The 16,383-nt window shown below is 42.1% G+C and overlaps 2 protein-coding genes and 2 pseudogenes across 2 annotated transcripts in view; 1 reads left to right on the top strand and 3 right to left on the bottom strand.

The window, feature by feature from the left end:
• Window positions 1–2,728, top strand: part of RRM1 (ribonucleotide reductase M1) — a 47,389-nt gene extending 44,661 nt beyond the window's left edge. Inside the window, exon 19 of the mRNA XM_008592173.1 lies at window positions 2,114–2,728. Coding sequence (XP_008590395.1) covers window positions 2,114–2,299 — 186 coding nt within the window. The 3' untranslated portion in view covers window positions 2,300–2,728. The remainder of the gene's footprint in view (window positions 1–2,113) is intronic.
• A 2,581-nt stretch (window positions 2,729–5,309) lies between these two features.
• On the bottom strand, window positions 5,310–6,047 carry LOC103607699 (annotated as a pseudogene).
• Window positions 6,048–7,388: 1,341 nt separating this feature from the next.
• LOC103607697 lies at window positions 7,389–7,852 on the bottom strand (annotated as a pseudogene).
• Window positions 7,853–14,346: 6,494 nt separating this feature from the next.
• LOC103607696 (olfactory receptor 52B2-like) lies at window positions 14,347–15,361 on the bottom strand. Its single transcript, XM_008592172.1, is given in 2 exon segments — window positions 14,347–15,286; window positions 15,288–15,361. Coding segments are annotated over 2 exon segments (1,014 nt in total).
• Between the last annotated feature and the right edge of the window lie 1,022 nt (window positions 15,362–16,383).

The raw sequence follows: 16,383 nt of genomic DNA, 5'->3' as shown, positions 1-16,383 counted from the left end.
AGCTAAACTGCTGCTTTATGGCTGATTCTCTGAGGAAGACTTTTTGTGTAGCTCAGGTTTTAACTGTTGGCCTTTTAATCACTTCTGGGTCTTGTGAGGTCAAATAAACCTGGGCTGTGTGGAAATTCTGGCCCAGGACTGAGTTTTCCCAGCAAACTGCATCCCCTGACCAATGTCCATTGAGTGGGCCTGTGCCCACTGGAAAGCAGATCAGCTGTCCACGCTGTGCCCCAGTGTTCCCCCAGCTGGCCAGCCTCACCTCAGCACTACAGATGCTTCCTCTGGGGTGGGCCATGTGCTAGTCCCTCTTGATGATTCACTGGCCTTTGGATGGCTTCTTTCTTTGGTCGGCTGCAGCCCCTCGCTCCCATGTGGGTCCACAGGAACCCTGCCAGTGATCGCACTGGCCTGGGGGCTGGTATGGTGAACTCCAAGGCCCTTTTCTCCTCTGCAGACTCCAAGCCACTTGATGCAAAGGGCACAGCTGTGGCTTTTGTCATCTCCTGCTGTGTGTGCTACAACTTCTTCCCGCCCCTCATTGGGGCCTGCCCTGAAGCGGCAGGAGCTCAAAATGGTCGGAGCAATCCCATCTTTGTCTCACCTTGGCTTAGCCTACCTTCAAGAACTGTGCAAGTCTCTCCTTCTTTTCCCCTGAGCTCCTGGTTGGCAGTCTTTGCTTTTTAATAGTTGTGAATTGGGCCGGCCCGTGGCTCACTCGGTAGAGTGCGGTGCTGATAACACCAAGGCCATGGGTTCGGATCCCACATAGGGATGGCCGGTTCGCTCACTGGCTGAGCGTGGTGCTGACAACACCAAGTCAAGGGTTAAGATCCCCTTACCGGTCATCTTTAAAAAAAAAAAAAAGATAAATAAATAAATAAATAAATAAATAAATAAAAAATCTTCTACTGTTGCTTAACTTATCACGCATGTTTTCTAATTTCTCCTCCAACCATGTTCCTTGAGGGCAAGGACAGGAGGCTCTCAATTTAATTTAATAAATGTTTACTGAAGGATTCTTAAGAGTGAGGCACTTAGCAGGCTGCTCCATAGATACAAGGGTGGGTGTAACCTAGTCACAGCCCTTAAGGAGCTGATACTTAAGAGAGAGAATAAGAAAAGTGTCTAGATACTGACAATGCCAAGCAGAAGATGCCAACCACCTGCCTGTCCTTCGCAAAAAAAAAAAAAAAAAAGAAAAGTTGTGAATTGATTGGCTGTAGAAGAGAGTAAGGCTGGGTACTGTCTATTCTGCCATCTTGATGACGTCTCCATCAAGTTGTGTTGATTGTTCCTTTGTACTATTTCTTGAATATCTTTCTTCCTATTCCATACCCATTATTCTTTATTTTGTTTGTTTGTTTTTTTGGCAGCTGGCCAGTACAGAGATTGAACCCTAGACCTTGGTGTTATCAGCACCTTGCTCTAAGCAATCCACAGCCATTATTCTTACCTGATCTCTTTGCTTCCAGTATCTTTACTACAAGCCATCTTATGCACTACTACCATTCCTAAAATAAAACTTTGTGCATGTCAACCCACTATTCAAAAATATCCTATGTTTTCCCACTTTATAGTGTAAAAGCCAAATTACTTAGCTAATGTTTACCAACTGTAAAGTCCTATGATTCTGTATTGTATTCTTATTCCCAATATGATGGGTATTTATATAGAATTATAAGTTTATTTTTCTATTTTTATTGAACATCTATTATGTGCCAGGACTGAGGATACTAAATAGAAGGTGATGATCCTTATCCTTGAAGTAGTCACAGTCTGTTGTTATATAGAGACAGAGTCTAGCCATCTAAATAGTTAATCTAAGGTCAACATGTTGTCTTGGACAAACTTGGAAGTCATACACATAAAAACAAAGACGAGAACAAAAATGTTTGACATTTCCAAAGAGATAAGCTTGTTTTAGGGGTGAAAGAACAGAATGTAGCTTAAAGCCCAACTTTAAGCATTTTGGGGAGTACTTCCTAGAGGACATAGAATTCCATGTTAAGAAAAGAGTTTGACCTGGTTTATGGGAATGTATTTTAAACATGGTTTTGATTGTATAGTGTTCTCACAAAGTTTCTCCTAGTAGTTGTGTTTACTTTTCTTGTAGGGTTTGAAGACTGGGATGTATTATTTAAGGACAAGACCAGCAGCTAATCCGATCCAGTTCACTCTAAATAAGGAGAAGCTGAAAGATAAGGAAAAAGCATCAAAAGAAGAGGAGAAGGAGAGGAACACAGCAGCCATGGTGTGCTCCTTGGAGAATAAAGATGAGTGTTTGATGTGTGGATCCTGAGGAAAGGCTTACAAAAGACAGCACATCTTTGATAGCCAGACTACTTCTTGATCATAGATAGGCATAGTGTGTTTGCTTGAGGTAGTAAGGCTTTGCTGGACCTTATTACAGCAAAACGAATAATCGATTTAAAGTACTATTTCTACATAGTGTGAAAATAATGATTTTTTTTTTAAGTTGCTATATTGGGAAACAAAGTAGAAGTTTTAGAAATGCAAAAGAAGTCATCTTGTAAATAGGGAGTGATTAAATAAAGTTTCATCACTCCTCTAGCACTCTTTTTATGATAACCTCAGTTTTGCTGCTTTGACTACTGGTGGGTTCCTAAGAGCAAAACTGAGTGATAACCCATGAGAAATGCTGATAAGACCTTTATCTGGATAAGGTCCTATAAGTCATTCTGAAATAAAGATAAACATTTCTAAGTAATTGTGTGAGATTAATTTTGTCATTTATTTTCATACATAGGTCAAAGTTGAAAAAAACACGTTTTCTGTTCTGTGAGAATCCAGGGAGGGAAATTTTAAGATATTAGTTAGACTTTAGACTTTATATGTAATTCCTATTTTAATATATGCCTTTATTCTCTTTTTTTTTTTTTACTGTGGTAAGATATATATAACAAAATTTACCATTTTACCCATTTTTTTTTAAAAACAAAGTAACAATTTTATTCTAGTCTACAGCACAGTTTTTTACATACATTTTAGTGGTTTTGACAGTGTTACTTCTGAGCAGGCTTTAAATGTATCCACAAAATATTAATGTATTAAAAATAAAATATACACAGTAAAACAACAGGCATCCAGATGTTCAGAATCACACAGATAGGGGTTGTCTGATTGGTATAATAACTGGGTATATTGTCTATTTAAAAATTTGTCAGTCAATATCAGTTCTTTTGTTCTTTATTCCCATATAATTCCCCCAAATCAGAGAGTTCTAAACATACAGTCACAAAATAAACCCTCTGTTAAAGTCACATTAGTACAAAGTTTCAATTAATAAGCTTATTGTCAAATCAGCAATTCTGTTGATCAAGCCCGTTACTAGAAAACAGGCAGTATCAGCACTTGATCTAAAGGCAAGTTTGTTTCATTTATTAAGTACCCATAAAAGAAATTAATCAACACAGCAAACAATATGTTAATCTTAATGTAAGACACTGAGGGAAAACCAAAAATAATACATAAACATCACTCCACTGCCAGGAATGGTATTTATAATCTATGGACTACGGACTCAAGAGTTTGTAAATGTCAAACAATGCTTTAAATATTTTTATTATTTTTTATTTTTTTAATTTTTTGCAGCTGGCTGGTACAAGGATCTGAACCTTAACTTTGGTGTTACCAACACTGCATTCTAACCAACAGAGCCAGCCCTAAATACTCTTCTATGAAAAAAAAGAAATAGTTTACAGTTTTGGGAGATACAGAGGAAAGGTAGAAATGTAAATTTATTCATCTAGTTCCACAATGTAAAATAGATATCAAACTGATAATATAAAGCTAAGTTGATGATGACTTAATTGTTGTGCACCAAAAAGGCAATACAGGGCCGGCCCGTGGCTCACTCGGGAGAGTGCGGTGCTGATAACACCAAGGCCATGGGTTCGGATCCCATATAGGGATGGCCGGTTAGCTCATTGGGTGAGCGTGGTGCTGACAACACCAAGTCAAGGGTTAAGATCCCCTTACTGGTCACCTTTAAAAAAAAAAAAAAAAAACAGACCGGCTCCCGCTCACTGGCTGAGCGAGGCACGGGAGCAACACCGAGGTTTGCAATCCCGTTGCCGGTCCCTGGTCCGGTACGGGGGCAACACTGAGGGTTGCGATCCGTTGCCGGACACGGAAAAAACAGACAAAAAGACAAAAAAAAAAAAAAAAAAAAAAAAAAAAGGCAATACAGCTATTCACTGCAGCTCATAATGTTCTTTGGGAGTTTTCAGCTCATGGCCAACCCAACAATACTATTACAATGCAAACAGAGTACTCATCCACTGTTGAAAGAGACCCTGAAGAAAACATGGCAAAGTCATAGTAAAGCTGGATCTTTTGAAAAAGTTAAGGATATCAATATACTTTTCCATCACTGGTAAACCAAACTAGGTCAAGTATATGGCCCAAAGAAGCACTGAATTCAGAGTTAGAGGTTGGCAGAAAATTCTGGAAAACTGTAGTGTTTAAAAATTGGCAATTTCTATGTGCTTAAGAAAACTATCAGAAAAGGTATAATGTATGCTTGATTGTGGAATGTTGACTACTTGGGGCAAAAATTCACAACATGATTGAGGATCTGCAGAGAAGCACTTCAATGAAATAATTTTTAAAAAATTTACAAAAAACTAAAGTTTCTATTTAGAAAAATAATCATGTTATGGCAAGATGAAACATGGTAAAAAGTAGTGTAAGTTCTTTCCATGATTCTACAGTGAATGGGAAAGTGATAGAATTTTGTTTTTAAAAGAGGAAGCTTTGTAATTGTATTGACTTTTACATCTTTACCTAGTAATTTAGAAGAATCATATAGTAAAATCTGTAAAATTAAAATACAAAATTCTGGGGTCGGCCCTGTGGCTCACTTGGGTGAGTGCGGTACTGTTAGCGCTGAGGCTGTGGGCTTGGATCCTATATAGGGATGGCCGGTGCTGAGCATGGCACTGGCTGAGCATGGTGTGGACGACACCAAGCTGAGGATTGCGATCCCCTTACCGGTCAAAAACAAAAACAAACAAAATACAAAATTCTGGTTTGTAAATATCAGTTGGCCCAGTCTATCCAGGGACCTTCATGATAGCGGAATGGAATGAATAATTAATTCAGTACCTTATTTGTTTGCTGTGAGGGGTAAAATTTCCAGAACACAGCCTTTATATTTTCACAGTAATTATATTCAAATGATATAAAGAAAGTAGTGCAGTTCTTGTCTTTTTTTTTCTCCCCTGTGCAGTTTTCAGCTCTCATCCCATTCCCAAGTGCCATAATTGAAATAATACTGGTTTGGATACCTAGTACAGATTGGTCATAAATGTCACAAAAAGTCTAGGACTTTGGTAAAGGTATTTCCAAATGGCATAGTAATGCATTGTAGCTACCATGGCCACAAACAAGTGCCAGCTGGCATGGGCAAAGGGAATGATGCTATCACTCTTGAAGAACATAACTCCCAAGCAATAAATTAAGCCCCCACATGCAAGTTTGTGAAGTCCATCAGTGTTATACATTGGTGGGGAAAATCCCACTGTAATTTAAAAGAGTTCAATCACCTTATACTTTTCATGTTAGAGAAATATATAAATGGTTCCTACCATGAGCCAGATAAACCAACACATGATTTGCCATGGGCTCGAGTTCATGGAAATTTAAGCATGGAGCATAAGAAGCAGCAATGAAATAGATAACCATTCTATCACACATGTGAAAACAATGCTCCACTGTCCTTAATTAGCACTTTTTTCATGATAATAATGTGGAATACTGTAGAAATGATGAAGAGGGCACAGAGACCCATCCCATAGATCCAGCTGTTATCTTTTCCCAGCAGTCATCAAACAGTGGCCATGACAGCCAGAACAATGAGGATTGCATGTGTGTAGTGGCAGCATGTCGTAGTAAGTTGGTTTGTACCAGCCATTGGCTGGGGCCCAATGGTTCATGAACTATTGGAATTGATTCTTGAACTGCAGTGATCCATCACCCCTCTTCGGTGCTGAGAGCTGTTTCATCTGCACCAGCAGCTGGTTCATAACCCTTATGGGCCTGGGCTGCTCTGAAGCCCACCTGCATGCCAGCCAGAGTTCCTTGGCCAGTAGTCTGAAATGGGACAGGCCAGGCATCAGGCTTATATTTAAATGTACAATTCAGTGGCATTAAGTAGCTTCACAATGTTATCCTATATCACCACTATATAGTTCCAGAACTTTTCATCATTCCATACAGAAACTCTGTATCCATAAATACAATAACTCCTCATTCCTTCCTCCCCTCAGTCCTTGGTAACCTCTATTCTACTCTCTGTCTCTATGAGTATGCCTATTCTGGATACCTTATATAAATGGGATACAATATTTGTCCTTCTGTCTCTGGCTTATCTCACATAACATAGTGTTTTCAAGGTTCATTTATGTTGTAGCATGTATCAGAATTTAATTCCTTTTTAAGACTGAATAATATTCCATTGTTGTATATACCACATTTTGTTAGTCCATTCACCTGTTCATGGACATTTGGGTTGATTCCTTCTTTTAGGTATTGTGAATAATGCTGCTCTAAATGTTGGTGTACACATATCTATTGAATTCCTGCTTTCAGTCCTTTTTGGTATATATGTAGGAGTAGAATTGCTAGAATGTATGGTAATCCTATGCTTAACTTTTTGAGGAACTACCAAACTTTTCCACAGTGTCTGCACCATTTTACATTCCTACCAGCAATACAGAAATGTTCCAATTTCTCAATATCGTCACGAAACTTATTTTCCTATTTTTGGTAGTAGCCATCCTAATGGCTTTGACAGTTTCATTATAATGTGCCTTGGTGTTGGTCTCTGAGTTTATCCTACTGGGTTTCTTGGGCTTCTTGGATTTGTGGATTCATGTCTTTAATTCAGTTTGGGAAGTTTGGGGCTGTTATTTCTTCTGATAATCTTTCTGCCCTTTGTTCTCTCTTCTCCCTGTGGGATTCCACTAATGCATCTGTTGGTTCACTTGATGGTTTCCCACAGGTTCCTTAGGCTTTGTTCACTTTTCTTCATTCTTTTTTCTTTCTGTTCCTCACACTTGATAATTTCAATTGTCCTATCTTCAAGTTTGCTGATTCTCTCTGCTTCCTGCTCAAATCTGCTGTTGAGCTCCTATAGTGAATTTTTCATTTCAGTTATTTTTCTTTTCAGCTCCAAAATTTGATTCTTTTCTATAATTTTTGTCTCTTTGCTGATATTCTCATTTCGTAAATAATTGTTTTCTTGATTTCCTTTATTTATTTGTTCATGTTTAACTTGAGTACTCTGGAGTATACTTAAGACAATTATTATCTTTTTTTTAATGGTGAAAAAAATGTATATTTAGAATTAACCAGCTTGACTCAGTTTATATGATCCGAATTTTGTTGGTAACATCCAAAGCATCATAATCAGGAGGCAGCCGAACATGTGCCTTCTTCCCTTCATCAGGCCTGATCAGGGTATTGACCTTGGCCATATCAGTGTCATAGAGCTTCTTCACAGCCTGTTTGATCTGATGCTTATTGGCCTTGACATCCACAATGAACAGAAGTGTGTTGTCTTCTATCTTCTTCATGGCAGACTCAGTGGTCAGGGGGTACTTGATGGTGGCATAGTTGTCAAGCTTGCCTCTCCTGGGGGCACTCTTCTAAAGATATTTGGTTGCCTCCAGAACTGCACTGTCCTGGGCCACCTGAAGGTGGGTGATGTGCTGATCTTTTCTTTGTGGCTTTGGATGCCTTTTGGCACTGCCTTCTTGGCTTTTAAAGCCTTTGTTTTGGCTTTGACTTTGGCAGAGGCAGGAGTTTCCTTCTTTGTCTTCAGTGCCATCTTGTGAAAAGGCTAAGACAATTATAATGTCTTTATCTAGTAAGTCTAATGACTTGGCTTTCTCAGGAAAAGTTTCCATCAATTTATCTTGTTTCTTTGAATGGACCATGTTTTCCTGTTTCTACATATATCTTGTGATTTTTCTGTTGTTGAAAATTGGGCATTTTGCTATTATATAATAAGGTAACTCTGGAAATTAGATTCTCCTCCTCTAGAGTTTGCTGGGGTTTTTTTTGTTTTTGTTTTTGTTTTTTTCAGTTGCTGGCCAATATGGAGATCCAAACCCTTGACCTTGGTGTTATGAGCACCATGCTCTAACAAGCTGCACTAACTGGCCAGCCCACTTTTTTTATTTTGAAAGCTATAATATTCCATTTGAGACTTTTCCAAACTATTTTTGCAGAGACTATTTCTTGTTGTGTTCAGTTAATTTTTTGACATGGATTTCCTTAAATTTCTGGGAGTCTCCCACTCTTTGCAGATCGTCTCTGTGCTAGGGCACTCTTTCCATACTTAGGTAGGCTTGTTCTGAGCCTAGGGATTTGGGATGGTTAATTTTATTTGTCTACTGGCTAGTGCATGTGTATTAGTCCATTTTGTGTTGCTATAACAGAGTACCTTGGACTGGGTAATTTATAAAAAACAGGTTTATTTGGCTCATGATTCTGGGACAGCTGCATCTGGTGTGGGCCTCAGGCTACTTCTACTCACGGTGGAACACGGCAGGCAGCTGGTGGGTACAAGCAGATCACATGGTGAGAGGAAGCAAGGGAGAGCAGAGAGAGCAAGAGAGACCCTCCTCTCTTCTTTTAAAGCCCTCAGAACCACTCCCTGGCCACCATTTTTACTCCATTCACTACAGCATGGTCCTACAACCCAATCACCTCTTCAAAACTCTACCTTTCAATTACTGTAATAGGATTTCCTATCCTCTTAACAGTCACAGTGGGAACCAAGTTTCTAATACATAAAACTTGGGGGACAAAATTCAGGTTTCAGTGAGTTTTGGAGAGACAATTCAATCCACAACATTCTTCCCCTGGTCCCCCAAAACTCATGTTCTTTTCATATGCAAATACATTCATTTCATCCCCAAACTCTTAACTTGTTTCAACTCAAAAGCCTGAAGTTCAAAGTCCCATTTGTGAAATTGAAAACAAGTTATCTACTGGATACAGGATACATATTCCTGTTTGAAAAGGGAGAAATAGGCCAAAAAAAGGGGTAGTAGGTCCCAAATAAGTCTGAAACCCAGCAGGGCGGGCATTAAATCTCAAAGCTGGTGAATCAGGTACCTTGACTCCATGTTCAACCTCTGCACACTGGTGTCAGGGTTGGGTCCCCAAGTCCTCAGGCAGTTCTGCTGCTATGGCTTTCCTGGTCTCTGGTGATGCTTTAGTTCTCGCAGGCTGGTGTTGCATGCTGGTAGCTCCGCAGGTCTGGGGTCTCTGTGGCGTTCCCACTGTCACGGCTCCACTAGACATGGCACTGATGGAGTTTCTCTCCTGCAACTCCAACCCCATGGTTCTGCTCGGCATTGCTCTAGCAACGGCTGTATACGGTGACTCTGCCCCTGCAACAGATCTCTTCCTGGGCCCCCAGAATTTCCATACATCCTTTGAAATCAGGGTGGAAGCTCCCAAGCCTCCACAGTTCTGGCATTCTGCGAGCCTGTTGACCTAATACCATGTGGATGTTGCCAAGTCTTCTGACTGTGTTTTCCAAAGCTGCACGTCCAGCCACACCTGGGGCCAATTTAGCCACAGCTGGAGTAGCCAAAGTAGCTGGGGTGCTGGTGCTAGAAGTGGTTTCCTGAGGTGGTCCTGAGCAGTGAGCCTGTGGAGAGTGCCTCAGGCCTGTTCCCCAAGACCATTTTGTCTCCCTAGGTCTTTGGGCCTAAAATGGAAGGGTTGACCTCAGAGCCTTCTACAATGCCTTCAGGGCCCTTTCCCCCTTCTTTTAATAATCCTTTTCCTTTGTACTAGTCTTCTTAGCTAATGGTTGCTGGGCTGCACCATTGCCTTCTCTCTACTTCTCTATCACATGGCCAGGCTGCAAATTTTCTAAATTTTTACACTCTTTTCCTTTTAAATTCTGGCTTTACATCATACCTTTTCTGCCATAACTCAGCACAGGCTATTGCAAGTAGCCATGCAGCTTCCTGAATGCTTTGCTGCTTAGAAATTTCTCCTGCCAAATACTCTGGTTCACAATTCTTAAGTTCCAACTTCCACAAAGTCCTACGACATGGACACAATGCAGCCAAGTTCCTTGCCAGTTTATATAGCAAATGTGATCTTTGCCTCAGTTTCGTATAAATTCCTTCTTATTTCTATCTGAGACCTCCTTAGAATGGTCTTTATAGTCCATATTTCTATCAGCATTCTGCTCACCACCATGTAACCCATCTCTAAGACATTCCAAACTTTCCTTTGTCTTTTTGTCTTCTTGAGTCCTCCAAACTCCTCCAACCTTTGCCCATTATCCAGTTCCAAAGCTGCTTCCACATTATCAGGTATCTGTATAGCAGCCCCACACTCCTTGGTACCAATTTTCTGTATTAGTCTGGGTTCTCCAGAGAGACAGAATCAATAGGATATGTTATAAATATACGAGAGGGAATTTATTAGGGGAATTAGCTCATGTGCTTGTGAAGAAAAATCCCACGATAGGCTGTCTGTAAACTGGATGCCTGTAGCATGGCTCAGTTCAAGTCTGAAGGCTTCAAAACTAGGGAAGCTGATTATGTCCTTGGTGTAAGTCCTTGAACCCAAAAGCTGAAGAGTCTCAAGCTCTGATGTCCACGGACAGGTGAGAAGAGTGTATCCCAGCCCCAGTGAACCGGTCTGCATGTGGGATCCGAACCCTCGGCAGGAGCGCTGCCGCGCTTCCCAAGCGGCGCACTATCCAGTGCACCACCGGGCCGGCCCGAGCTTTGCCTTTTTTCTCTGTCTTTTGTTCTTTCTGGGCGCCAAGTGGATTGGATGGTTCTAGCCCACATTGAGGGTGGGTCTTTCCCACCCAGTGCACTCAGGCTCTCAAACTAATCTCTGCTGGAAACACCTTCATGGACACACCTAAAAAGATAGCTTTGCCAGGCTTCTCGGCATTCCTTAATCTAATCAAGTTGACACCTAGAAGTAACCTTCACAGCCTGGTACCTAGATATTTGGTCAAACACCAGTTTAGATGTTGCTGTGAAGGTATTTTTTAAAAGATGAGATTTAATGCATATTACCAAATGACTAGAAGAGAGATCAGATGTGCACATCTCAAAGAAATGATCAAGTTTTGTGATGATGAATATGCTAATTACCCTGAATAGATCATCACACATTGTACACAGGTATTGAAATATGCCACCGTACCCCATAAATATGTACAATCAATATGATTCAATAAAGAAATTTTTAAACTGTCTTTATCAGTTTGAAAAAAAGAGAGTTTAACATTTAAATCGTCAGGCTTTGAGTAAAGCAGTTCACCCTTCATAATGTGGGTGTCCTCGTCCAATCAGTTGAAGGCCTTAAGAGAAAAAAGAATGAAGTCCCTTGAGAAAGACGAGGGACTTTGGGGCTGGCCAGTTAGTGTTCAATCTCTGTACTGGCCAGCCACCACCAAGAGAAAAGGGTGAGCTCAGGGATTTGAATTCCTAGCTCATGTCCTACATAAATGACCTGAAAATTTCAATGTCTGCCCTGAAAGAAACTTATCTTCTGTAGCTGGAAAGTTGAGGTTTCTGAAAACCAACCCCCAAATCCTGCTAGTGGCTGAATTACAATGAAAATTGATTTTCCAACCCTGCAGGGTATCTACTGTTAAAGTGAGGACATTGACTGGGAATGAATGGGATCCTGAAAATTGGAATGGGGACATATGGGAATATATTGATGAAGCTGGGGACGTTGAACCCCTCAATTGTGATGGATCTTTATTGCTAGTAGAGCAGCTGTTTCACTTCTCCTAAGGAGAGTAAATATGTTTTGCCTACGGATACCAATGTCCTTCCCTGGGGCAAAAAAAAAAAAGAAAATTCCTTCCCTTGTTACCACATGGACTTCAAAACAGTCATTTAAAATTCTTGTAAAATATTTTATTGATAAATTATGATTTACATTAGTATTTATTATTTAGACATTTAAGTTTGTTTTAAACTGTTTATCACAAACATCGACAATTATGAATGCCTTTGTTTTTATAGCTTTTTGCCTTTTGTCCTATTTCCTTAAAATTTATTCCCAAAAGAATACCACATTAAAAAAGTTTTAAATTTATATTAGGATTGGTATTACACCCTGTAATATCTAATTTGTGAAAGAAAGAAAAAATCAGTTATTACAATGGGATAGGGGGAGGGAGAGAGTAAGTGGGAGTATAGAAGAAACAAAACTGATTAATTTCGAGTTGATAGTTACAGAAGCTAGGTAAATGAGCACTTGCGGGGTTTATTTTTACTATTCTAATTGAATATATCTAAAAAGTTATATAATAAAAAGTTAAAAAAAGAAGGCGGGAAATAAATCTCACTAAAATTCAGGGGCCTCTACATCGGTGAAATATTTAGGGATCCAGTGGTGTGAGGCATGTCAAGATAACCCTTCTAAGGCGAAGGATAAATTGTTGCATATGGCCCCTCCTACAACCAAGAAAAAGGCACAACACCCAGTGAGCTTCTTTGGATTTTGGAGGCAAAAAAATCATTATGATAACCATGCTCACCTTGCCTTTGGTAATTAAGTCTCATCACCTGCCACCCCAGGTCCAGTGACCTCCACTAAATTTAGGTTTCATTTGGTTTCATTTGGGTATGCTAGTCCAGCTTATTTACTAAGTGATCTGAAAAGCTGCTAGTTTTGAGTAGGGTCCAGAATAAAAGAAGGCTCTGCCACAGGTTCAGGCAAGCTGCTCTGCTACTTGGGTCATATGTTCCAGCAGATCCAATGGTGCTTGTAGCACCAGCGGAAGATAGAGTTGCTGGTTAGAGTCTTTGGCACACCCCTATAGGTAAACCATAGCACAGGCCCTTAGAATTTTAGGGCAGAGCCCTGCCACCCTCTGTGGATAACTACTCTTCTCTTGAGAAACAGCTTTTGGCTTGCTACTGGGCCTTAGTAGAGACTGAACACTTAACCATGGGTTACACAAATAACTTAACCATGGGTTACACCAATTACCATGTAACTTGAGCTGCCCATCATGAACTGGCTGTTGTCTGACCCGCCACGCCATAAAATTGGGCTTGCACAGCAGCACTCTGTCATCAAATGGGAGTGACATATACAAGATAGGGCTCAAGCAGACCATGAAGCACAAGTAAGTTACATGAAGGAGTGTCCCAAATGCCCATGGTTCCTACTTCTGCTACACTGACTTTTCTCTCCCTGCTTGCACCTATGGCCTCATGGAGAGTTCCCTTTGATCAGTTGACAGAGGAAGAGAAAACTTGGGCTTGGCTTACAGATGGTTCTGTGCAGTATGCAGGCACCACAGCCCTTTTCCGAGGTACCTGAAGGACACTCCCTTCTATAAATGACAGGGAGCTGTGCAAGTCTTTTAAGCAGGAGTGACTTTTAGACAGATCACACTGACTGCCATGGGAAGAACAGCCTGACTTATGATTTGGTTCAGACTTGGGATCAGGTTCCAGATCAGGGCCTAGTCTGGTCTTTGGGTCAGACTGGGATGTAGGAAAAGACCTAGTCTAGGTGTCTGTCAGGCTGGGGGACCCTGGGCAGGACCTGACCTGCTTGTGTGAGCTAGACTGGACACCCTGGGGTATGCCTGACTTGTGTGCCTGTTGTCAGGTTTGGGATCTTAGGCAGAGGCCTCTTCTGTGTTTGGGAATGATTAGACTCTAGAACTTAACCTGGTGCCTGGACTAGACTGGAAGCCTCAGGGCTAACCTGTATATTTGTCAGACTGAACTTCATGTCAAGTCTTAGGCTGTATTTGGGAGAGAATGGGTTCCAGGAAGGGGCCTGGCCTGTTTATTTGCTTCAGAGTGGGCAGATCATGGTTGTATGACTCACTCTTTATAACTCCTGGTGAAGCTCTGTACATCCAGATTTTTTTTTTTTCCTTTTTGTCTTTTTTCGTGTCCGGCAACGGATCGCAACCCTCAGTGTCGCGCCCATACCGGACCGGGACCGGCAACGGGATCACAACCCTCGGTGTTGCACCCGCACCTCGCTCAGCCAGTGAGCGGGAACCGGTCTGTATGTGGGATCCGAACCCTCGGCGGGAGCGCCACCGCGCTCCCAAGCGGCGCACTGTAGCAGTGTGCCACCAGGCCGGCCCTACATCCAGATTTTAATTGGGGCTTTCTCAGGAGTTGGGGGTGGGGGGGAAGGACAGAGCAAATAAACTAAGAAAGATAAATAGGTAAAAGAAATTTTATTATTGGGTGAAAACAGAAAGAACATTCTAAGAATTCAATAAGTAATAGTTGACCAATGATGGGCCTGCTCATAAACTGCTCGGGAAATTCCCTCCTCTCACCCTGGCAATTTCCTCTCCACTCTCACTGTCTGTAGCCTCTTTGGCTTCTCCCCAACCTCCTGCGCTTTCTTTCCACAGAGCATCTCTTCTGCACATTGCTGGATCTCCCTAATCCTCACCCCATAAATGACAGGATTCAAGGTTCCTGGGGGCAGCAAGTAGATGGCACTGAGAAGATTCTGGACATCTTGAGACACAGTCTTGGCCACTCGGAAGACGATGGAAGTAGAAAGACCAGAGAGGTAGATGGTAAGGATGACCAATAAGTGAGAGCCACATGTGTGCAAGGCCTTGGCTCGGGCTCCCCCAGAAAAGATCTGGAAGGCAGCACACAGGATGTGGGTGTAGGAGGTCCCCAGTAGGGCCAGATCAATGGTCACATTGACCAACCACATAGCCAGACCTAACCAGTTGTTGAAGGTCAGGTCTCCACAATCTATGCTCAGCAGTGCAATGTACTCCCAGGTGAAGTGTTGAATCACTGCTGTCCGGCAGAATTGAGCTTGTGCAGTTAGCACTACCAAGGGCACTATCACTCCCAGGATGCGTGTCAGGGCAAAAATGGCCAGCAGGCCCAGCAGGCAGGAGGTCATCAGGTCAGTATAGCAGAGTGGGTGGCAGATGGCCACATAGCGGTCCAGGGCCATTGCTAGCAGGAGGTTGTAGTCCAGAAGGAGGGTGAAGTAGCTAAAGAACATCTGGGCCAGGCAGCCATGCAGTGATATGGGGTTAGCATAATGCACGAAGCCCTCCAGCATTTTAGGCATCACAGCTGTGGCAGCACAAATGTTGACAGCCAGGAGGAGAGCAACGAGCATGTACATGGGCTGATGCAGATTCCGCTGGGCCACCACTGTGTGGATGACCAGGGCATTGGCCAAGGGGATGGTCACATAGAGGAAGGTAAGAGGCAGAACCAGGAGGGGCCGCCACTCGCAATCCAGGGAAACCCACCAGAAAGAAGTTGGTGTAGGAGATGTTGAAGGTGCTGGTATTTCTGTCCTCACCCATTAGCTTCGGCCTTGGACTGGCACCAGGAGTGGAGATCAAAGGCTGTTAGAACAAAATGGTCAATGTGAAAGAAAGCCTATTTGTATTTTAGGGACTGAGAAGTTTGTGATGAAAATTCACCTCTTCATGTATGTATGTCTGTTTCTTTGGGGCACAGACAGGTACTATGCCAGGTGTTGTGGAAGCTACAAAGATGAAAGACATTCCTTGTCTTCTGGGAGCTCTTGGCTTATATGTGTGAAATTTAAACTTACCTGATACTTGTTTATCTGTGCTGTCGCAGGTTCTTGATTGCTGAACAAAAGATTAGGAGAAAATGTCCAGGGGAAAAAAGAGTTTTGGTCAGAGGTGAAATAAAAAAGATTGAAGAAAAGAAACACTTGATTAGGAGGAAGAGAGAGTATATGAAGAATCTTTGATCCGAGGAGGCTGGAAAAGACCAGGTGGGGCTTATCAGGGAGAGAGGATCCAGCCAGGAGTGACAATCTCACTTATGAGCTTGGGGCACCTGTGGCAAGGACAGAGGAAAGTTGCTGAGGATGACTTCTGGTCTTCCTGGACCACAAGCAACAGGCTACAGAGACTGCTCCCTTCCTAAGCCCCTCTAGATTGGTTGTGCTGCCTCTCGCCTGGCCTTGTCCTCAGTGTCATATATGATGGCCTTGCTTTCCTTTCAAAATGTAAGTTTCAGGAGGGCAGGGGTGAAAGCTAACTTCTGGTGTGCTCACTGGAGCTCACAGAGCCACCGTAGATATGCAGGAGATGCTGGAGTATCTTGTTGAGTGAGTGAATGAGGAATAGGAAGAAGAATGGTAGGAGGCTGTATTAGTCCGTTTTGTGTTGCTATAGCAGGATACCTGGAAGTGGGTGACTTGTAAAGGAAAACGACATTTACTGCTTGCAGTTTCTGAGTCTGGCAAGTCCAAAATCCATCTGATGGTAGAGACAGTGACCCAGAGGTCTCAGGTCTCACACTGCAAGATGGTGGAAGCAGAGGAGAGGGGTGGGGTGGGGGTGGGGGT

This window comes from Galeopterus variegatus, unplaced genomic scaffold (genome assembly GCF_000696425.1).
Source record: "Galeopterus variegatus unplaced genomic scaffold, G_variegatus-3.0.2 Scaffold7634, whole genome shotgun sequence".
NCBI classification, from domain to species: domain Eukaryota; kingdom Metazoa; phylum Chordata; class Mammalia; order Dermoptera; family Cynocephalidae; genus Galeopterus; species Galeopterus variegatus.
Note: the sequence above shows the minus strand (reverse complement) of the source record. Positions and strands in the feature narration are given on the sequence as shown.